Source organism: Phalacrocorax aristotelis, chromosome 11 (genome assembly GCF_949628215.1).
Source record: "Phalacrocorax aristotelis chromosome 11, bGulAri2.1, whole genome shotgun sequence".
Lineage (NCBI taxonomy): Eukaryota > Metazoa > Chordata > Aves > Suliformes > Phalacrocoracidae > Phalacrocorax > Phalacrocorax aristotelis.
Window position 1 is genome coordinate 22477799 of NC_134286.1, and position 23883 is coordinate 22501681.

A 23883-nucleotide genomic window follows, 5' to 3' on the forward strand; every position below is an offset into this window, starting at 1 on the left:
TTCTCTTGGGAAACTGTGCCCCTAGCTCTAAGACCTCATTACTAGATATCTCCACAAGCACCTATTAAAATTTAAGTCCTGTTAAGTTTGTTCACTTTCAAGCCATTTCTGCATCCCTCTGCGGAGACACTGGCCTGACACAAAGGTGCTGCAGGCTATTGCAGAGGTGCAATATCTCAGTGGAAAGTGACTTCAGATGACCTAGTTTCAGACTAACTCCTCATACCAGCTCTCCATTCTGTTGCTTCAATTTAACATGTGGTGAAATGAGGTGGATCTTCAGTGGTTCCTAGGTAAGGTGGTAATCTGTGCACAGTGCTCTATCAGCTCGTGTCAGCTAAACACGGGGAAACGCCACCCGCTCCTGCTGACTGCTAAAGTAGGACGCACTAAAAATGAGAAACCTCCCAGTAGAAGTCATTATAAACATCAAGGCCTTACCTGTTACTACCAGCTGCATCGTGAGGTTCTTATAGAGGCCATATTTTGCGTTGCTGAGGACGATGGTGTAGTTTCCAGCATGCTTCGGTCTCACATCTCTTATGCCCAGTCTGTACTTCATTGGATCCGGCTCATAGCAAGTATGGTTATCCTTGATCAGTTTGCCGTCTTTGTACCTGTTGTGAAAGTCCCACCAGGCTCATCATGTGCCTGCATGCATGTTAGCCCTCAGAAAACCTGTTACCCGTATTAGGGACAGGAGAGTCATCCTTCGGAAACAGCAAGGGAAACATAACCACTGCTTGAAATGGACATCGATTCCTTTTATCCTTCCACGCTAAAACTGAGTAGCATCTGCAGTGCTATGGGATGGCTTCATCCAACAAACAGGAAAAAGGTATTTTAATGGATCTAAATGAATGGTGCCTCTCACATGCTCAACTACGATCAGAAACGTACATGTAGATGCCCCCAAATTATGCTGGATGTGCAATACCAAGTGCAGGAAATCATGGGTTAGCCAAAATTTATGTCATCAGTTTTAAAACAAGATATTAATTAAGCAGAATTGTCTTTCAATATGTACGTATGACCCTTTACTGTTTCTGAAAAAGCTGAAGTCTGTGACCTGGAGAATTTCAGTCGATAGGAAGGTCAGTGAGGAATCCACAATCCTGAATCTTCTCTAGCTAAGAGTACGATAGCAGAGCCTGCATGAGCAGACTCCTCCTTGCTGCTAATCTGATATGCAGGCTGTGGTCATGAATATGAAATAGGTCAGACTTTGCCACACGCAGAGCTTTAGGCTTGGTGGAAGGAGGAGCTGGGGCATGGGTCCTACTGCCTACGAATGCTGGAAACCTCCTTTACAGTCGTTTAAACAACTGTACTGAGAGACCTCCAACATCAACAGCTGCGTCTTCGAACGTGCAAGAAAGGCAGCTCTGGTGGTCCCAGGCAGCTACCGAGCAGCTCCACGCTGAGCCCCGGGAACAAAGCCTTGGCAGAGAAAAGGGAGACGGTCCCCACTTCAACTCACAAAACCTCTTCCATCTCCTAAATAACAGCAACAATTAAAAATATCTCCTGGCAGCACTGATTTCAGTGGCCTGACTATTAGAGAATTTCATGTTATTTCACTGCTCAAAAAAATGCAGTGAACCCTGACCAGTACCTTTTGCTGACTGCCAGAACCCCCGCGTGGCACCCAGCTGGCCAAGGACAAGTGCACTGTGCAGGTGCTAGCTCACCCAAGCCACCTCCTTGGCCAGGACAGGCAAACGCATGCCAGCTGTTGTAGGGGATTTCATACAGTCAAAGGTGTATAAGGTGTTGGGTGGGGTTGCTAAAGACCCCACTGCTGTAGAATGAAGCGTAGAAAAAGTAGCAAGAGAGAGGTCAAGGGATGAAAGGGTAAAGAAAGAAATGAGTGTCTCCTGGAGTCGCTGACGTGTTGCCCCTCCTGTTAAGCTGATCCGTTACAGTCCCGGTGGAGCCTTTAGTTTTCCCGGGAGGATTCACTGCATTGTCTGCAAGGACCTGTCGTTGCTGGTGGTACAGGGTTGGAGAAAATGACTAAAAAGTTATGAAGAGAACAATTTCTCATATTGAGAATGTGTCCTGCAGCTTTCTATTATGCACTGCCTCCTTGCAGACTGACCACCACTCACGGTGGTTAACAGGCAGCCCTTCCCCAATAGCTTTCTACTTGTGTCTTCCAAACAGTTCTGTGTCCAGGGTAAAAGAAACCCCCATTTTTCCTGTAGGGACCTTTATTGCATGTCTAGGAGAGGAAAACAGCATGGGAAAGAGGTATGGCTTGCCCAGCTTCACAGAGCATCTGTCAGCACAGAAAGGAGTTGCATCTCCTTAGCTGAACTGTGAGACCACAGCTATGAGCATTCCCAGCTCTCATCTTTTATCTGCCTGGTAAAGAACAGTGAAAATCTATTCTAGACAGGAGCCCAGAAGAAGGTCTCAGTATTCCTGATTTTGCTCAAGACGGTGGTACTCACCAGGTGACGCTTGGGCGAGGAAAGGCATCCACCTTTGCAGCTAGTTTCAGTGACTTGTGTCCTGATGTAATCTCGTAGTAAGGCCCTTTCTTATGGGAAACCGTAATGAAAGGTTTGTCTGGAAAGAGGAATGGACAGGAGGACAAGTAATGGCAGATCTGCCGCAGTACAGTGCTCACATCTCCGGATTGCGTTGTGTCTGCCCTGGGTTTTTTGCAGCACAGATCTGCAGAAGCTGCAGGCAACCAAACAGAATGACAAGCTCTTACTGCAGCTCCTCTGCCAAGCTCAGCCACAGCCAGGGAGGTCCATCTCCAAACGAAGGACTTTGTATTTAAAGCAAGGCATATGCATCTGCATTGCCCCTGGGGCAGTGTGTAAAAATGTCTGAGGTACCTCTTGTCCATGTGAACGCCAGATTTTCCAGGGCATCAGCAACCACACTTGGTACCAGCCTTTTCAAAACAGTACAGCTCCCAGTTAACCGATATCCCCAGACATGGCTCAGTCTTGAGCTCTCTAAAGTTTCTTTGATAACATAGTGCTGCGTGCTGACTCTCTCATAATTTGATTAGAGATTATAGATGTTTAGTGGTTGTTTTAACTAGTTGGCATTCTTCTTAATGCCATTTTTATATCAACAGATTTAATAATGTGGCATTACCCTTTAAGCTTAACAGCCTTTGTTCTTGGGTATTGTGGTTTAGCTGCAGCACTTACCATACACTGTAACTGTGACGTTGGCCTCCAGCCTTGTTACGTTGAATATTTTGCATACGTACAGGCCTCCGTCTCGCATGGTGACATTTTCAATTGTCAGGCTACTGCCAACTTTATACACCGTGCTGCTCTGGTCCATTGTTCTTTTAGGATAAGGGTGCTGGAAGTCAGAAAAAAGGGGGTCAAAAAGCAGCATAAACTGGATCATTTTGTTCATCCTTCCAATGTCTGCCAGTAAAGCAGTGATTCATATCAAAATCACCATCTCTCTCCATCTTTGAAGTAAATAATATAAAAGACAAATCAGCAGGAAGAGCTCTTGTGTGAGCTTTCATTATCAAGTCTAATAAGAGAGAGAAACAGAGTGGAACTGTGGCACTTCTCTCCTGAAATCTGAGCAGGCGGTAAATATGGGGATGATTCACAGATCAGCCCTTCGCAGGGACCAAATCCCAGGGATTTCAGTGCAAAACTGCCGTTGGCATCTGTAGGGTCAGAATTGTCCTTTTGTTTTTTGGGTTTGGGTTTGTCTTTGTCACGGTCAGTATTTTTCAGTCTTAAAAAAACCTCCTGCTTTCTAAAAGAAATATATTATGACAGAAATGTAATACATTATGAGAGCCAAGTGCCAATGCACGTTCCTGTAGAATTTTAGAAAGCATTATCACTTCTGATAGGATTTCTGATCCCAGAGATTTGCCCAAGAAATTTTACATTTACAATGTTAGGAATCTAAGGAGGGTTCCTAGAAAAACAACTCTCTTCCATCATATGGGGTTCAAGAAACAAAATTCAGTAACACCATATTTGTTCCACTTCCATAAATTCTGTGTTATATTTTCTGTAGTTTCTTCACCAAAACAAAATCAGAGACTCTTTCTTTGAGTACACAAGATAAGTCAAAAAATAATCAATTTTTAAGAGTCACATATTACACTTTTCCAAGAGGATTAGGGCTTCTTTGAAATGTATATTTTGCTTAACTAAAAAGAAAAAAAGCAATCATTTTCATTCCAGGCATCAGATAGAACCATGAATAGTATCTCAGACAAATGAACTGATTTAGAAAATACCCCTTCTTCCCTCTGTTTTTCCTTAGGAGAACTGAAAGGTTTTAGTGCATCAAAACAAATGCTCAGTCTGTTACATGTTTCTACTTCAAATTTGGCGTTTTTGTATTACGTGCCACAGAAAGCTCAAGAACCTACACTCAGAATTTAAATTTCATTCTTTGGTGGGGATTTCAGCAGATACAGTTGGCTTTTGTTTCACTTTTTCCTACTTAATAAATGCCGAGATGGATGAGCAGACTGACAGCTCGCAGCCTTCCTGGCTACCTTTGAGACTCGCCGCAGTGAACCGGGATCAACAAACAAGCCAGAAGAAATAAGACAACAAGAAGCATACGCTCCTGGCTTTTCTTGCGAGTGTATATTTAGCCTGAGATTTGCAGTTTAATTTGCAGGTTCAAGATGGTCAGATAAGTTTTAGATTCATCCAAAATAAAACCACAATCAATTGTAGGCTTACAAATGGTTGGCTATATTTCAGAATAATTAGTAGGTAGGGCTCGCTCAGCCCTGTGAACAGATCTTTCTTTTGGGTAGAGGGAGACTGCATGAAAGCAGAATACTGAATTTTCATAACTCACTCTCCCGTTAGGGCACGTCCATATGAGCTCAATGCGCCCGTTGATGAAGGTTTCCGCTTTGCATTCCAAAGAGAGAGTTTCTCCAACCAGCAGTTTTTTGGGAGTTGCTTTCAGAGCCAGGTTCTGTACTCTGTCCTCTGAAATGAAAAAAGCAAAGGTATGACTACGCAGCACCCTCTGCATCAATCACACTTCAGATGGAACCCGCGCTCCGATTGCTTCTCCAACATCCGCCCCTTCCACAGTTTCCAAAACACCTCACCTTCTTCTGTCATTTCAGTGGAAATTGTTGGAAATGCCCACACACGGAAACACTAGGTCGGTTGTGTAAGTGCCTGAACATCAGCTGATCAAACTAACGATCCCGTGAATTACTTTTCTTGCGTTTGCCAGGTTCGGCTCCAACCCTCGCTCGTCAGCTCCATGGCCGTTCTCAGAAAAACTCTTCCAAAGTGACTCATCCTTTCGAGCACCTCAACATTTGCATATCTCTGAGAGGATTCATTTCTGTAAAACGTGAAACATGTTCCTCCTGCCCTCTGATGAGCAGCCGCCTTTCCTTTCAGAAGGGGATCCCCAAATCTTTGTCTTACGTATTTATTGATGCCTTAAATTGTTCAACTCTGAAATAAGCCTGCGTCTTGTCATGGTGCCCCACACCAAACCACCTCTGACCTCTGGACAGTAAGACGTTGCAGAGCAAGATACTGCCCGTGTCCTTTTGGGCTAAGAAGGGGTGACCTAATGGGTTTCTTAGCTTTGCATTCATGATTCTAGTAAAAAATAATTGCTCCAACAATGAAGTAAAGGAGAGAGAGAGATTTACAGGACTTTTATTTGGCTGCCATACAAATTCACGAGCCTGTTGTTTAAAGCTGAGTGCTAATTGTATAGAAGGATGCTGTGATCTAATGGGAATGAAGTCACAATAAACCCTCCTCTGTCAAAAATATAATATATGAGGAGAGAAAGAACGTGCATTGAAAACAAAGGGAAAATAAATTCTTACTGGCTTCATATAAATCCTCAGCACTCAAAAACTTAATGTTTAGTTGCTTCAAATTGAGATTTTAATTCTGATCTGGAGCTCAACAGTAAATACAAGGGAAAGGGCATAGTAAATCACAAAGAGAAACTATATAAAAACCCAAAGATTTGAATTAGCAGTTTAATGAGATTTTTGTACCATGATCTTGTGAGTTTAATGACCAGAGCAAAAATAAAGCTACTGTTTGGTTTATCCTAAACCAGCAGTTGCTTTAATGTAAATATAGTTTGATCCAAGCAAAGAAACCCTTGGTGGGGTTCGAATAAAATACTCCTATTTTGTACCACCTCAACACTTGGTGATTTTTCAAAACCAGGAGTGGATCAGATCCGAGTTCTATTGAATAGGGAAAAAGAAGAATGAGTTTGCTTTTAGCGTTCCAGCTTCGACCTGCTACAGATAAATACCAATGAGATATATCAAATATAATTGAGGTTAACCAAGAAATAATACCCAGGAGCTTAGCTATGGAATAGAAACATTGTGGTCTTCCTTGGCACACAGCAGTCACTCACCCAGTCTCTGTGCTAGGTAATAGGAGGTGAACACACTTCCACTGACATTTGCAGTGCAGGCGAGTACTCCAGAGTAAACAAAAGAATGAGAGGGGATGACAAATCCTTTTCTTGGGTCCCACGTCGTCTTGAAGTTCATCTCTGCCGAACGAGGATACTGAAAGACAACAGACAGACAGGGGGTTTGTGACACGTTCCCTTTCCCCTCAGACCGTAGAGGCATCCAGCCAAGGCTGTTCTGACCTTGCAGAGTGGCTGGTGGTCTCATTCCACACACAGCTCAAGCAACATCAACACAAGCACATAGAAGAGCTCTCCCTAAGGTATGACTGTCTCTGAAATCCAAAACTTGGACATCATAACCGGGACTTTTGATTCAGTAGCCCCCGTCCTCTCCCATCTTAGGCAAGATACCATGCTATCATCGTAGCTGCCATTTCACTCATCTCTGTACTGGAAATAATTGTGCCTATCTTATATGAATTTTGTAGGGTAATATTTTTGGAAGTGTTTAAGAACAAAATTTGCTTCTCCTAATGCTACATGTAGCGACCACAAGTTTTCCTCAAGTACTTTAAAAATATGTGTGAAGTTAGACCCTGAAAAATCAGAATTGTTCATCACTCACCTGATGGCAGTCACCTCTAAGCTATGGTCTGTGGCTAGTCATCCAATTCGCTCTGTATCATAGAAAGGGATGAGACACTTTCAAAGCAACCTATTGATTTCCACTAGACACAGAAGCAGCCTGGATGGCTTAAGATGGTAAATCATAGGATGGCAGAAATAAGGGGACGTGGTAACATGGACTCTTTCTGTCCTGAATTCATAAATACTTGTAATGTTCTGGCATTCTTGAAAAAATGGTATAAGTTCTGCTTATGGGGAAGAAGCGAGGGTACAAAAGGCAAATGTGGAAAATAAACTAGAGCAAAAATTCATTTAATAAAAACAAACCCTCCGTATACCCTTGGACAGCACCAATGGCAAGCAGGTTAGCTTTTGTTGGTGGGAATAATTAGTTTATTATTAGCACATGGGGAAATCCTCTGTTTGCTGGAGAAAAACGTAATTTACTTTCCAATCATTTTGAAGATCCTGGATTATAATGTAGAAAAGAAATGCATGAAATTAAATGCAGACAAATAGCTCAGGAGTTTGTAAAAGAGCAGATTCTGAAATTCACCCATTTCAGCCCATTTGCAGGCGGGTGAATGGAAGCACAGGCTGTAGATCTGACTTTTCCAGAGGCCACAGGAAGGCTCTTTAGGACTGAGGATGCGCTGTAGGAGTACTGAGATCCCTTTCGACTGAGAAATGAAGGGTTTGGGGGAACCTCAGCGAGCCTACAGCTGCCGCATGATAACTAACTTTATTTGCACGGTGCTCCTCCCTCCTTCTTATCATATACCGGCTTCTCAAAGATGAGGCGAGTTAATGTTTTCCTTTTCAGAGCTACCCTGCTGTAGCTTTTGGAGCTAACTAAGGGAAGGGCTGCACTAGGACTGCCAATGGGAATTTCCCCAACGATGTGATAGTTTTGCTCTTATTCTTGTTGTTATGCAGCCTGCGATTTCTTTTTCTCTCTCCAGACAAACAGTAGTCTTGTATGGCAGTGCAGTTGAGATAGGATTCAGTTTAACTAATACTCCTGTTCCAAAGAAATTTCAGGCTTTGAGAGCTGATGCTCCTACCTCCCATATGAGCACACAGCTCATCGGGTTGGCATGGTTTTAGGTCGCTTGCTGTTACATTTTCAGCACAGAGCGAAGACAAAGGAACTATGACTGTGGGGCAGCGACTTGCGATGGTGCTGTGGGGAAGGAGGCACAGCAGGGCACTTGCCTTCTTTTGGAACAGCAGTTCTCTTCTGACAGTAGTAGGAAATATGGATTTCATGTAAATACTTTGGAATTAATCAAGCTGTGGCATCTCTGTACAGAACCGTTAGGAAAATTCAGGAAAATTACAGGAAGAGAGCTGAGGCTTAACCATGCTTTAACACCCATGAAGGTCAAAGCTGTAAGTGGCAAATGCACAATGAACCAGATCAGTGACTAAACGGATCTGACAAGACTGAAAATACGTTTTTTGCCCAGAATTAAAATCAAGTTAAGCAAAATTAAAAGTTTGAATTGGGTGTCTTAACATGAGTTTCTTAATAACAAGGGTGACGTGTAGAGTGAGCTGGGATCTGTTTAGTGTTAGCAAGAGGTACCTTTCCCCATACATATTTAAAGGACGGAGAGTGCAATGATTTTAAAGTATAATGGTAACATAAGGAACTCAATTTACGGTGGAAAAAAGTACATTTTCTACAAGAATAAAGCTGGCATGGTCTGGCAGCTCTGCTCCTTGACGGCTAGGGGAAGGGAAAAGAACAAATAACCCTACTCAGGAGGCCCTTTTCAACGCTACACACCTATAAAATGTCTTCATAAAATATTCAGAAATATATATTTAAACAATCAAACAAAAAGCGTCAACGCTGCTTGAAGGAAATCACAGTGGCGTTCCTCCCTTTGAAGTTCGTTGTCTATTGGAGATTAAATTTGGAAGAAGAGGATGTTCTAAATTTGTCTGATCGCCTTATTCACCTCTCCTCCCCCGTCCTCACCTCCACCCCGCTCCCGCCCCGCTTCCTCTTCGCACGGGAAGCCGCCACCTTGGCTCCACACGGCGCTATGGAATTCCCAGACAAGGCGAAACAAGCGGTGACTTTCCATAGATGGAGCTGGGGGCTGGTGGCTCTCGAAGCCGACACGCGCCTCCCAAAGCGCGTCCCCCCCGAGGACCCACAGCTCACAGCCTCGGGAGGGTTCCTCCGGGGAGCGGCACTCGGCATCTACAGCCCTGCCCTGCCGTCCAGCTGCTCTCCCTTGAAGGGGAAAAATCTTTTGGGGACAATTTTCTTTGCAATTCAAAAGGGAGATTTCAGTGGAGATTTCATTCCGGTAGCAGCTTGCAGCAAGGACTTCAGTTGGTCTTTTGAAGAAATTACCGTGAGAGAGTTTAGCTGGCAAGCAGGGAGAGCAGGGCTGCCTATAAATATGGGAATAAATGTGGAGGTCTGCTTGGTCGAGACTCCAAGGCCATTTTTAGGCTCATGTGACTGCGCTGAAGTTGACAGCAGCACCCCAGCAATGAATTCGGTTGAAGTAGGCTAAAATAAGATCTGGATGTTACATTTTTTGTAGCCAAGGAGGAGCAGGCGATAACATTTATCCACATTAAAGTGATAAGCTATAACTGGAGAGGAGTCTTATTCCCCCCCTTTTAATCCCTACTGACAAAATTTAAAAATAGAGATCTGCTAAAGCAATAAGGCTAGCGCTGTCCCTCCGCACGTCTACTGGAAACGTGCCATTGCTCTCAGCAGGAGCCCGAGCGCTGTCTCAGGCCTCTGTGATTTCACGTGCTGTCTCCCAGGAGAAGGAGACATCTAACAACTAAGATATCTAACTGCCAGGAGGAGCAGAGGTCTCAGAGCCCTCTGCCAGCACAGCATCAGCCTATCTGTGCGTGCTCTGCTATCCAGCAGAACAGCCTCACCTCTCGCAGCCCCTCCAGAACAGGCTGCGGAAAAGAGGCAGAGGATGAGCTCTTGCTCCCACTAGGACAGCTCAAGCAGTCAGCCTCGCAGGGGAATGGAAAGGCGCATCACCTATTAGGTAAAAGGCAGGATTGGAGCCAGGAGACCTACGTTCTGTTCCTCACTCTGTGATAGGAGCAATTCTAAAGCCCTTTAAATGAGTGACTAGGTCTCCATCGATTGAGGAAGCCCCAGACCTTAAATTTCCATTTTTATTTTACAAAATGGCCTTGGCCTTCACAGACCATTCTGTAACCTTGACATTCAGATGTAACTGCTGCCGAGGGGGTGGATGCTGTAGCCATTTATTCCCAAGGCTGCAACTTGGTTTAAATTTATGAAATCAAGCAAAAATGGGCTACTGTTCTGAGGAGGTTCAAGGTATAAAAGATATAAGCTTTCATGGGGCTAGCTAATAGCCAGGTGTTATACAAAGAATTTTGAAGAAAAATAGTGCCTTGTCATCTGTCTTTGCTAGTTTGTGGACGAACATCAAGCCACAAGATGAGAAAAATATGGGGTAGGCTCAGCCTAATTCCCAAAACGCTTGAACAGTAACACTGCAAGAGCCGGGCTGTGCTTCTGGATTTTCAGTGTCTTTTCTTTTTCTTTTTTTTCTGAAACTTCCCTAGCTTCACACATTTTATTTTGTATTTTCACCCATTGTGTTGGCAGCCCAGACCTCCGAACTGACCGAGTTTCTCTGAAACAGCCACTTACCTGGGTAAGCTTGGGTTTGATATCGGGCGAGGTAACTCGGCAAGGGACAACAAATGTTTTCTTAGCATCTAAAATGTAAATTGGTTTGGGATGTTCCAGGTGAATCTCCACAAATGGATTTCTGTAGTCTGCAGGGAAAAGAACATTGATTTGCAAAACTGCTCTTTTACTGCTCAGTGACCAGAAAGACACCGTAATCGGAGCGGCTAACTGCCCAGAGAAGGCTCACTGCAGCGTGTGACAAGGCATCCAGTCACATCTTGCTTGTTTGTAAATGCCAGTCGTCTAGGGATTATAGCCAATGACCAAGAATCAGAATATCCCATTTCTAACCCCGTTTTTAACCCGATTGCAGGGTAATCTTGTAAAAACTCCTTTTCTTATCCATTCTCCATCTGTAAAAATGAAGCTAATAAATCAGCTCCACAGGTCTTCATGGCACTGGAGTTAGTTCTTTCCCCAGTGCTCTGAATTTCTATCAGAGGTGATATTATACCGCAGCACTCCTGAATTCCACAGCAGTTAAGTGTTACAATAGGCTTAGCAGTTAAGGTAAATGTACTGAAAGAAAAAAGCTTCTTTCTGTAAATGAGAGTCTCTAGAATACTGCAGAAAGCATGCGAAAAGGGAATGTAGACCCCCGATATTCAAAGCTAGGCAAAAATAATCTGTTTAACCTAACAGTGAAGTAACTTGGTCACACTCTTGGGGAAGTGTGGGATTTTCTACAGATCTGCCACAATAAATCAGACTGGGTGTACGTATGGAAGGGAAATAAATAAAAATCTGAGGTAGTTTAAGTTAATAAAGCTTCTGAGTCTCCTTCACTGATTATTCCTCGTACGAATACAGTGACGGTCCTCAGAAAAATTAAAACAATGTTTGTGAAATCCTAAAGCCTTCAGATTTTTCTAAAAAGCATTCTTTGACTTGATATTCTTATGGTATAAAGTTTCAAATACCATTCAGCTAATACAAAACCAGCTACACCACGCAGGGTAGGCAGTCATCCACTTTTGGTTTGGATTATACTGTTGACAGAAAAGGACGTGCACCCTGTACAATAACCTGAACCTCCTTATCCTTGGCTTGGGACCTGCCTCCACACACTTAATTATATTTTGGAAATGGCTTCACCGAAAGCATGAGAAATAGCTGCCACGAAAGGTTTGCGAACAATCTAGGTTGCAAAACTGTGCTTTGAAGTATCCTGGTAGTACTTTAAAAAAAGGATGTGCCGTGAGGAAATTAAAATCAGTTTTCAAAAGAACGCTTAACTGCTCCCAAATGGACTAAACTGGTAACGAGCGCAGTCGGCCAGGGCTGACACATCCATCACTATGGATTGGTACGGGGCCTTCAACAATGGCCAGACACTTATTTCTTTGGAAAAGGGAAACACCTATAGGGTAGGCGACCTGTTCTCCAATGTTGTGTAATGACGAAAAGTGTCCTTTTTGATGAAGATCATTAATGTACTTCCTAAGCTACCATGTAGCCCCATACCATGTTTTCTCTCTAATTCCTGTTGTAATATTAAGGGTTTTTTAATAGAGAAAAAAATGAATTACTTGCTGCTTCGTGGATGTAGCCCCACTGTTCATCCAGAAATTGCCCAGAATGGCACATCTCTGTGCCAATACGTACTACCAAATCAAGATGCCAATGCTGCTTCTAGGCCTTGGCGAGCCCTCCTGCTCCCCCCAGCCGAGAGGCTGGTGGTGGCTCTGGGCGAGGAGCGGAGGTGGGGTCGGCCGGCCGAGGCGGCGGAGCTGCCGCTTCAGGGGGGCTGAGCTCGACAGTTCCCTGTGGGGCTGGCGGGACCCCTATGGCTGCCGGGGGAAAACCCTGTCCCAGCGGTAGCCGGCGCCTTTCCTCTCTTACAGCCCCTCTGTTTCACATGCATTGGTCTGACTCGGCAGCACGGTGCTAGAGTATCTCCAGTAAAGGCTGAGTATACCCTCATCTGTGATCAGATGCCTGTCAAACACAACAATCAAAGCCACGGCCTGCATCTAAGAGCCTGAACAGTGTGATTGTCTTGGTTTAGCACCAATCACAGAATCATAGAATCATTAAGGTTGGAAAAGACCTCTGGGATCATCAAGTCCAACTGTCAACCCAACACTGCCATGTCTCCTAAACCATGCCCTGAAGTGCCACGTCTACATTTCTTTTGAACCCCCCCAGGGCTGGTGACTCCCCCACCTCCCTGGGCAGCCTGTGCCAGGGCCTGACCGCTCTGGCAGGGAAGACATTTTCCCTCACACCCAACCTAAACCTCCCCTGATGCAGCCTGAGGCCGTTCCCTCTCGCCCTGTCGCTGGTGACTTGGGAGCAGAGACCAACCCCCCCCTCACTCCAGCCCCTCTCAGGCAGCTGCAGAGAGCGAGAAGGGCTCCCCTCAGCCCCCTCTTCTCCAGGCTAAACCCCCCCAGCCCCCTCAGCCGCCCCCCAGCACACTTGTGCTCCAGACCCTGCCCCAGCCCCGCTGCCCTTCTCTGGACACGCTCCAGCCCCTCAAGGCCCTTCTTGTCCTGAGGGGCCCAAACCTGAGCCCAGCATTCGAGGTGGGGCCTCACCAGTGCTAAGTGCAGAGGCACGATCACTTCCCTATAGTGTGTCAGGCCAGCTGGCCCCGATCCTTTCACCTCAATGCATGCTGTCATTTTACATCTAAGGCTGTTGTGGCAACTGTTCTGTGACTGAAGAAAGCCCCAGTAGGAGTGTGTTGGAGTAACCCTGTCTATTCAGCCCATTAATGCTTGCATTACTGTGTCAGGCCGCTCTCCCTCCTTCATCTGTTGGCAAAACTGGGAGTGTTCTAAGTTCTCCATGAAAAGATGGCAAAATATTTCTACAACTTCTTTAAGCTAGGGAGGAAAAAAAACCTTGAACATGGAGTTTTAAAAATTCCAAGTATCCCTTTCTGGGTGTTGGTCATTTTGGCGACTCTCAACAAAGAGTCTAGAACTGTGAAACCCTCCAGAATTTCTCCTTTTCCAGTACTTCAGCCCTGGCAAAGAGTCTTCTGCTTCCAGTCGGTGGGGATCCATTTTTCAGTTTAAAACAAATGTTCACCCTTTGGACCCTAGCAGGGAGCTGAGTTCCATGCTGGAGGATCTGTAATTAAACAGTAGGTGAAGGGCTTATTTGTGTTGCATTTTTCTGGGTGACAAGCGTTCTTCATTTGAGTGGTGAAACTGTGCGTATTGGTGACCTGCAGAACAGTTTGACCATGGACTGTGAGATTTGGATTTGCTCTTCCACAGCTCCACTGACAAAGGAGAACAGAGCTGGTTTTTCTCACCTGCTTTGTCTCTATTTCTCCACCACCGGTAACTCATGTGGGAACAGCTCATGCATTTGGGGATATCGGTGTTCATTTCCTGGCTAATGACAACGGTCTTTGCTTAAGGAGCATCGGGGCAGTACGTGAGTGCTGTCAGTTGGAATTAATCTTCAGAGAATTAGCTCGGTGCAGAGCTGGAGTGCCTTCACAGCACAACACAAACCAGTTTCACTCCCAAAGTGAGTTTGAAGGGTGAAAGGCAGGGGCTGAGACGGGAGAGTGGGACTGTTGCCTTTTGTATTTTTGATAACTTAATTTTAGCTCTGAGAACTGCAAATAGGTTTCTTAGTAGACAAAATGCACTGTGTGCTTCACCACGATGAGAGCAAATGTTGGTTGGAGCTCCTTGTGTGTGTCAGAAAGATCACACGTGTTGTGATGGTGTTTTACAAAAGGCACTGGGGTCGCTGCGCAAGTACAAGAGATGTGTGCTTAATGTGGGGAGCTGCGACAAGGAGCTGATCAGTAGCACTGAACACAAGGCATTAAATCAGAAGATAGAGACCAGAAATCTGGATGATGCCAATCATTTCTACTAACGTTTTTTCATGTCGGCTTTTATTCCATGCCATTGATTTATTCTGACTGGATTGGTCTATGAAAAAGCATGTACTTTGGAGTAAGGGCCTTGCAAGGAACATTATGTGAGAGAAATTAATTAAAATTAAAAAATTAGACCTGTAATCTTCCCGCACTTAGGAAGTTTCAGATGCACATCTGGTATAACTTTCTGGTTAGGCAGCCACTGGTTCTAATCAAGCCCTCAGCTGAGAAGCCTGATCTCTGGACCACAACTTTGTAGCTTGTTCCAATCCCTCAGACTAATAGGAAATATTGGTACTCAACCCCATGTCTTACACTTTCCCAAACAGGCCTGCTAAATTCTTCAGTCAGATTATGAAAATGTGTTTAGTGTTTGTCCCTGAGCATTAGTGCCGCTTAATACCTTGGCAGCCTCGTTCCCCAGCTACACCGTACTTGTAGGTATCAAATGTGGTGATATTTTTATAGCTGATTTTAAACCTTGTGCAAATGGTAAAAGGCCTTTCTACTTAAAAGAAGACCCTGGATCATTAAAATATCATCCTTGGATTATTTGTTACAGGAAAAAACAGAGAAAGTAGATTTTTGTGTGTTTGCAGCAAACACTGGGAGTGCAAAAAAGCGTCAAGGGAAGTGCATTGGTATCTATTTCTAGTCCTATGGAGAAAAAGAGGGAACAACTAATGTGCCACCAGGTGACGGGGGATAGGACAAGAACACAGGCCAAGAGGCTGTGAAAAAAGGAGCTTCTTGATACCAAACGATTCACAATTCTGGACCAAATTTTGACTAATTGTTTTGACTGAAAAGATGGGAGCACTGAATTTAAAAATATTTGTGCCGGCATTTTTAGAGGGAATTTCAGAATAGCCGTGTTTGTTTAAAAAGTAACATAAATCAAAAGAAGGCAGCTAGGCAAAAGTGAAATAATCTAAAACGTCAGAAAATATTGAATTAGGCCATGATTGAAATATCTCAGTCAAACAGAATAAAATTTCACAAAAATATTTCCCGTTCAGGGAAAAAATACAATTATTTAACCATCATGTCTCCTCCATCATTCCCTGCCTCCAAGACTGAGCCCCACCAAATGTTCAGATACACAACAGATCTAAAAATAATCAACTTTTTTCCGCTGTAAATAGGACAGATACTCATCACGGTGGTACTAAACTGCTGAAGAACACCTCAACGGGAAGCTTGAATTTACAGTGTATATAACAGAAGCTGTATTTCACTCCTAATTGATTTTTAATAGCAGCCTGCGCCTGAGTTGCCATGTGTCTAGCCAGTAGCTAGAATTACGCCATCCCAGGTCATAAGCTACAACCTGAATTGGAAGCCAAATTATATAAATCTACCCTTCTACCATCAGTCCTTGAAATCTAGATAGTGTTTTAAAATCACCGTGCAATTAACAACAGCAAAAGGCAGTTTCTGGGTTATAAAGGTTGGGTTGGGAAAGGAGAGGATGGCTTGAGCCGTAGCCGGTGGTTAATCTGTGGTGGATGTCAGGTCTCATGGGCATTGCTCTCACTCTGCTTTGAAAAAAAGAGAAAAAGGGTTTGTATTTTATGGGTCCTTCTCTTTGCTGCAGTTAGTGAGGTTTCCTAGAGCCCTGGGAAGTAAGCAGGTGGCTATAATTTGTGTTATCTCAGTGCTTTATCCAGTTTATAGCCTTGGCCTAAAGAGAGTTCTCTGTCTGCCAAAGGCCTCCCTTCCTCCCTAAAATTCAGTCTGCAGTATTGGAGCTCTTAACCAGGGTGAGATACCTGTGTGAGTTAGTGGAGCAACTCCTAAGGTGAAGATGCTCACGTGGCAGCTACTTGCAAGGCTAAACTACTACAGTTTTGACACAAGAGCTTACACCTGAGGTTAGGGCTACGCTTTGGCCATCAGTGGAAAGTGACCCTGGAATGAAACGCAAAGGCAGTTGCAGGCGAAGGTCAGCACTCACTAAATGACCCTGGGTATGTCAGTGAGACCAGGGAGGCTTTTATTTTCTCCCTAACTGTGAAATTCTGTGCCAAGAAGAAAAATAATATCATCAAGCGCCAAAGCGTACCGGCACACGGAGCAACAGAGCAAACCCCCCTGTGTCCTGCAGCCTGCTCGTGCTGCACTCCAGCTGCTCTAAAAACCCACGTGAGCGGGCGCAAGCCGACCCCACTTGCACTGGGAAGGAGACGCTCTGAGCAAGAGCACTTTTCCAGGCAGCTGGACTGTTCACTTAACAGATAAGCAAATACAAAGTGGCTCAGCTTTGGCTCTTAACAAAATGACAAAGAATAAATACTGAATAGGGAACTAATCAACTGCCAGCTGATACCTTTGTTATGGTTTGTGCAGACAAAAAACTGAATCCTTCATGAAACTCCTAAGCAGTTCAGACTGACTGTGGCATGGAAAAATGACGTGCCGGAACATCGGGAGTGTCACTGCCAGCTTTACAAAGATGTTCACCACCTTAAGTTAATCAGCAATCAGTTAACTCCTTGTAAAAAAGTCTCTCAGAGACAGAACTTCTTGAAACAAAAGAGACAGGGTCACTTTCCTTTAAAAATGATAACCTTAGCCTCAAGGAAGATCTCTAATTCCAGATGGTGTAAATCAGTTGCACTCAACTGTTGCGATTTGGAGAGCTGTGGCATGGGAAATGCAGGTGTTGTCCTCTCTGCAGTTAGCAGCACCGAACTCGGAGGGAAAAATTCTTAGCAAAGAAACACGTTATGAAAACGGGGTATTTCTCCATAGTTCGGCACATCTCTTCCGCCTGAGTTGGGAAGGTAATATGCCCTATGAATCTCACCCATAAAGAAACACCCGTCATGTCCCATGGGATAATTAAAAAGGATAATTTACTGTGGGCTGCAAAGGTCATTATACGTGAAGAAAGACAAGAGCTGTAGCATGTTAGGGACTTATCAGCTGCAGCACCAGCTCCAAGGCGAGGGAAAGGCCCCTTCCCTTCGGTCTCAGACTGGCTGTCTAGCTCTCCAGGTCAGTGGAAGTTTGCAGGAAACTGCAGCCAGGCCAGGGTGTTACTGTTTACCCAGCACGGCTCGAGAGGGAACACAAACAGCAAACCGAAGGAAGCAGAGGCAGCGGGACAGCGGAGGGGAAGGGGGCCTGCTGTCCAGTCACGGGGACAGAGCCAGGCAGAAAAATCAATGCACAAAAGCAACTCAAAGGTCAAGTGCCTGCAAGAACATTGTTTACCTTCAGGCAGTGAAGCCCTTCATATTTAAATTCTCGTTCTGTCTAGGAGGAGATTAACTGCTGCTTGAGATGAGCTTAGGGAGGGTCCCTTTTAACTCAGTGGTGTAATAGCGATTGCCTGGGGAACGTGCAGTTCTCCCTTCGAGCCTCCGCAGTGACAGCATGCGAACACAGATACGGGGCTCCTTTACGTGACATCTGTTCTTTTGTTTCGTGTTATCTGTAACATAGGTGCCTATCTACCAGGAAGTGGCGGGGTCTGTAATTGTGTCATGCTCACTTGCCGTTTGAATCCCACTCTCCAGGGGGCTCACGGCCCTGTCCTGCCAGCTGATGAAGTGGGGGGACTTAAAAGCCCTCGCCGTTGTACCCCAGGAACTCAGCATGTTGTAGACTCAGGCTGTCTCTTACAGCTCTTTACTTTTCAGCACCGTGTCACCTGCCTGCGTGTTCGAAACATCCTCCTGAGACACACACACAGGATTTTGTACAGGATTTTGGGTGCTTTTCATTTCTGCTCGTGTTTCCTACGCCATGGCGGCAATTTGTCTCATGATATTTGTGTCATATCGAAACCTGTGGAGATAACACCACCTCTCTCTTCAGATACGATCCATCAGCCCACTGAGATGATAAGCACTAAATGGCCTTTGAGGACAGTCATCCACGGGGCTGTTCATGTTTGTGGAGCTCCTGAATGCTCTCATTTTGCTTCTCACTTTGCTCCTGCTAAAGATAATTCTCTCACCCTCACTATTTATTTTCTTCCTCCAGTCATACCTTAGCTGGGAAACCTGGGCAGAGTTTCACAGGTTCTTTAGGTTCATGTTTTGACATAATCCCCATGAAGTTTGTGTCCATCAAGGTCAAAAACACTGAGAGGAGGTTTATAATTTGTTCTTTACGATAATAAGATCATTAGCAGTTAAGTGACACTTTGGTCAGAGTATTTTGGAAAGCTTTGCAAGGAAACTCCTGGCCTGCTGTGTTCCTCCTGGTACACACCAAAGCTGCTTCTACGTACAGGAGTCACTTCTGTAAAGGCACTTCTTTTGAAACTGGATCTTTGAAAGTAAAGGACTTCTCAGTTTGGCGGGCCAGTGAAAAGAATTGGTGGTGGAATGTTTAGATTAAACAGAAAGCGGAATATTTTCTCTTTAGGCAAAACAAAAGTGACTGCAAAACCCCCAGAAGCCATCCTGAGTCAACATAAAGCATTCTGTTTTGGTCAAATGAAATACATTCTTCCCCAGGAGATTGCTGTTAGAAACACAGGCACGTTGGTGGAGAAAAATATTACTTTAAAAAATGTTACTTCAAAAATTGTGGAAGCAAAATGCTTCTCGCTGCCAAACAAGTGAAAGCCAACATGGAAAGATTTATGTTTTTAAAAAAAGAAGTCTCCACACTTTGGCTGGAATTATGTTTCAGTCATCAGAGGAATTCATAAATTCTGACTCCCCACAACACTAGGTTTTAGGCAGGCATAGACGGCATAGAAAATATTCACCAGCTTTACCTGAAGTCCCATCATTAAGAACGTTAGCTGCTGCCAGCTTCAGACCTTGAGTAAGGCTCAGCAATTAGCAGCTAGTGAGTGGATAAGACACAGGAAGGAAGGAGTGGGGGAAATGTGTGTGTGATTTTGGGCTGTCAGGCTTTCATTTAAAAATTCTTTATCAGTGAGAAGGAGGGGATCGTTACCTCCTCATGCTAGGATGTCAAGTGCTGTCACTGACTTAGTGCCAGGACCTTAGGCTGCTCACTCAACATCATGTCTTACAGGGCTCCTCCACTTAAAAGTGACGCTTTAGGGTATGATTTGAAGATACTGGATGTTTTGATTCAGAATTGAAAGCATCTTTCCCTTGGATCCAGCCCTTAATACTTGAGGAACAACTGAGAGGGTCCTGCACAGTGACGTAGCCTATATTCCCATGTCATGTAGCCCTAAACACTGTTAACTAGGATATGGTGCCAAACCCTTCCACCAGTCTGTGCAAGACAGCCAGCTTATCTGCTGGGCTCCACACCGAGCAGACAGGACAGCATTTGCCTATCTCAGCTTGCTGAGCGTCTGGCAGCAAGCGTAGCTGTCTCAGGGTCTCCAGCACGACAGAAAGAAATGCAGCTCCAACTGTTCTCATTGGTAATATCTTCTGGAAAGCAAGCCAAAGCCCAAGTCAGGGCTGTCACCCTGGCCCTGCATCTCTGCTTCTCACATTCAGATTATCTCTGTGAACTGTCTGGAGAATTAAGGAGGCAGAAATCAGCTTCAAAGAACATCAGAACCAAAACATGATCTCACGTGAGGGGTGCTTTCACACACCTCCATCCTCTTTAGAGTTCTCTTGGTGGGGAAGGGATGAAGAAGATGGGGCTTCTCTGGGCTGTACCATTTGATAAAGAAGAGAATGTGGTTGATGTTACCCTCTATCCTGATGCAGTACTTGTACCTCCTCTCCTCCTCATCGTTTGCAATAGTAAGGGAGAGCTGATACCCTTCCTTGGGCATGCCTCGCTGCTGGAGCTGACAAGCAGTGAGATGCATGCTCTGACAGGACAAGCTGCTTGGATGCATCCCCCTTTTTCCTTCAGAATGGCCTTGAGAGGACTTGGGCTCCCATATAAAAGTCTGTCTTGCTTCGAATTTGATTTCCAGTTCTAGTGCTCTGGACTCCTGGCAGAACTGCACTCTGGCTCCAGCCTGCAGTGCTGGTGCTTCATGGTGTTCATACAAACTTTAAAAGGAGTCAGAATTCAGCTTCCCTGCAGGGGTATCTTCTAGTTATGCTGTGGTCCTGCGGACATCAGTGTTGAAAACCAAATGTATGGAAACAAATTACTCCCTTAATCCGTGTTCTTAACTCATAGTAACACTGAGATGGTGAAACACCAGCAGCTGAGTTGCTCTGGGTGGGAAGGCACTGTTAAAACGTTCCCCAACCTATATGTTCAAAGAGGGAACCACACTAGGCACAAAGAGGAATTGGTGTACTTGGACCCTCAAGTGGCAGCCGACACTGCTGCATTGGATCCTTTCATGCCAATTAGTGTCTTGGTCAGTGGAGGTGGGACTCGTGTGTTTCTGAAGTAGTTATTTGAGAACCAGCCCATCGTGGCCATAATTAGTTCAAGAAACAGAATAACAGCCCTGCTTTACATGAAAAATGATGGAGAATGTCTGTTCCTGCCCTGCGCGCCCCACGTCTGCCATGAGGAGTTGCCTCCTTTAGCCCTACAGTCCTAGCAAAGCCGTACTATTGGGGTGTGTGGACAGGAATCAAAGCCCATCTTGGAATCTTGGATGAACTTTTCTAGACACTATTTGGCAAGATGTGACCGGTTCCACTTACCACAGTAACAAGGTCAGACAGTTGCTGATAGTGGGAAGCAAAACCGAATTGAGCTTGTGCTCCTTCCTGCTGATGCATTGGCTGATCGGTACAAAAAGGTGTAGCAAATCCCTTACCGCTACATAGAGCTAAGGACTGCAGGGGGAAATCACTGCAAAAGCTGAGGCAGCGTTTCAGCTGGTACAGAGAGCTCTTCCAGCTGACGCCCTGAGGACTATCTCACTTTGAGACAGTTGCTTTGCTGACAGTAACAGTATTTCAAATAGCTGAGAGCTGCAAATCCTGACTTCCCTCGAGGCTGGGGCCTGGGATAGCCCTTTGGGAAGGTGGAGCGAATATTGGCTTGATTTGTCTTTCTTGACTTCCTTCTCTAAGCAGTGTTCAATTTTGTACGTACCCTAGGAAATGTTGTAGAGAGGGCTGTCTATATTTTAACACAAAATAGACAGCCTGCCCTTTCCTTTGGCACAGGGATTCCAAAGGCTGAAATAAATGAGTATGTTCCTCACAGGGAAGTATCCATTTGCTTGGGAAGGGTAATTGCAGAAGATAGATAGAAACAAATGACATTGGCTAGCTGGCTTTGGCAGCATATGCAGTGGAAATGCCGTCCACATGAGTCTCTCTGACATGGGCTCCTACGCAGGCAGCTAGTTTGCAGTGAAGACTTGTCTTTACTGCTACTGGTCCCGAACTGGCTCAGCAGAGACAGCATATTCTGTGGTCTGAGGGTGGGCTTCCCCCATTCACCCTCTTCTCTGACAGCAGCCATGGGAGAGTTGCTTGGCTGCTCTTCTCCTTCAGCACTGCAGCGCCGTGTTCGACCAGACGCTGCGTTTCGCTGCAGAGGTTATCCCTCAGAGTTGCAATGAAGCTAAACAACGCAGCTAAAAAACACCCAACTATTTCTGTCCCAGCCCTAAGCTATGTTGTGTTTTCAACAAGGAGATGGGCAACAGGAGAAGGGGGTTGTCTTGCTTTTTAATTACGATCCTTGGGACTTGCAGCTGCAGCGGGAAGCAGAAAAGGCCTCGGGAACAATTATTCAGGAATAAGATCCTGAGTTCGCCCTCCCTCCAGACTGTCAGTGCACAGCTGAGGCATGGCAGCTGACCCTGCCGCCTTTGGGTCCCTTATGATCTGACTGATGTGCAGGGGTCGCGGCTCAATTGCACCAGGGGGGAGAGCTGCTGAATGCCAGATTCTGACGGAGCTTAGAAACCCCACCAGGGAGACTGTAAAAACAGAAGCAAGCACAGGAAATAATAGCCAATAAGCAGGGCTTCCGATACAATCATGTTCTCATTTTGGTGTCAAGCAGCAGGCCACGAATGAAGGGAAAAAATACCGTTCCCCTTCCTTTTTTGGCAATAATGGCTTGTAACCTCAGAAGAACCTCCAGCCTTCAGGGTCTGGCTCAACATTTTCTCACTCCACCTGGCTCAGCGTCATAAACACCCTGCTGAGCACTTGCTCTCTCCACAAAACGTCCAGAGAGGTGTCTTTTGGAGCTCTCCCTTCCCTGGCACTCACAGGCAACTGTGAGTTTCTTCACTTGGAGACAACTGATGGGTTTCTCAGTGATGTCCAGGCACTGTCGGACCTATTTCCTTTTAAAAGGCGTGTTTAGATATTGAACAAAACCGTAAGTACGTTCTGAATGCCTTGCTTGACTCCACAATTCGTAGACCCCTCACTGAAGAACAGCTTGCTTGTCCCCCAGACAGCCTGCTGGCTTTCAACAAATATACACAGGAATTGAATGGGAGGAAGAGCGTGCCCTGAGGACAGCATCCATGCTGAGGTATAAATAGCTTCATCTCGCTGGGGCCAAGCAGCTTCCTCAGACTGGCAGGGCAGAACTCAGCAGGCACTTGCAAGCTTATAGACCGAACTGCTGCGGCAGAGCTCCGCTTTGGGGTGGAGGAGCAGCTGGCTCGCTAGGACGGGGACCAGAGGGATCCCCGCCAACCTGCCTTTCTCACTACTTCACCCATGGAGTGTGTAGAACAACCTGGTTCATTTTCCTTCAATAACTTTTCCTTCTATAACTTTTAAAGCACAGGAGTCTGGGTAAGAGCTTTTAGAGCAGGGAGGGCATATGACACAATTAAATTGCATTCGAGAGAGGTCAGTCTTGGAGGGTGATTTAGATAAAACAGCCATCCAGTACTGTTTTTCAGGGGAACCTTGGCACAGAAATCCCAGGCGAACGAGAGGACATCCTGCGATTTTTTTAGATTAGCGCTGTTCCAAGCGCATCACCGGCAAGCATTTCATAACTTGAGATATTTTCTTAAGGAAAATACTCAGGCGGTCCCAAAAGATCCATAACATTTCCTGCACGTGCTCCCACCATAGAGTAATGAAGGCCTGGGTAGCCAGCCAGGGCACTGAATCAGGATAGAGAATTGAGTTTTCAATGCGCTATTTCCTGAAGCGTAGGCATTGGGCTGGGTTAACAATATTGGATATGGGGCATCTGAGCAGTGTGTAATGAGAAAAGGAAACAACTCAGCACAAGAGCTAGGGTGGATAAAGCAACCAGGGCTTACAGTAACAGGGAAAAATTAAAAAAAAGGAAACAGAAAGGGAGAAAAAAAATGACTGCAGGAACTAATAAGTAACACCAAAAAGCTACTTTCCGATAGGAGGAAGACTTACTGGGAAAGCAGGATAAGGGTAGAAAGGGACTGTTTTCAACCGGCATA

The 23883-nt window shown here is 45.2% G+C and overlaps 2 protein-coding genes across 3 annotated transcripts in view; one reads left to right on the forward strand and one right to left on the reverse strand.

Moving 5' to 3' along the window:
- The window catches only part of LOC142063012 (uncharacterized), a 313397-nt gene that overhangs the window by 178452 nt on the left and 111062 nt on the right, over positions 1 to 23883 (forward strand). The gene's annotated exons all lie outside the window — the stretch shown is intronic.
- Positions 1 to 23883, reverse strand: part of LOC142063009 (vascular endothelial growth factor receptor kdr-like) — a 142134-nt gene that overhangs the window by 74726 nt on the left and 43525 nt on the right. For both annotated transcript variants that reach the window (XM_075106285.1, XM_075106284.1), the window contains exons 4-9: positions 10703 to 10830; positions 6391 to 6547; positions 4828 to 4964; positions 3177 to 3336; positions 2457 to 2574; positions 442 to 617 (exon numbers count right to left, since the gene is read on the reverse strand). In XM_075106285.1, coding sequence (XP_074962386.1) covers positions 442 to 617; positions 2457 to 2574; positions 3177 to 3336; positions 4828 to 4964; positions 6391 to 6547; positions 10703 to 10830 — 876 coding nt within the window. The remainder of the gene's footprint in view (positions 1 to 441; positions 618 to 2456; positions 2575 to 3176; positions 3337 to 4827; positions 4965 to 6390; positions 6548 to 10702; positions 10831 to 23883) is intronic.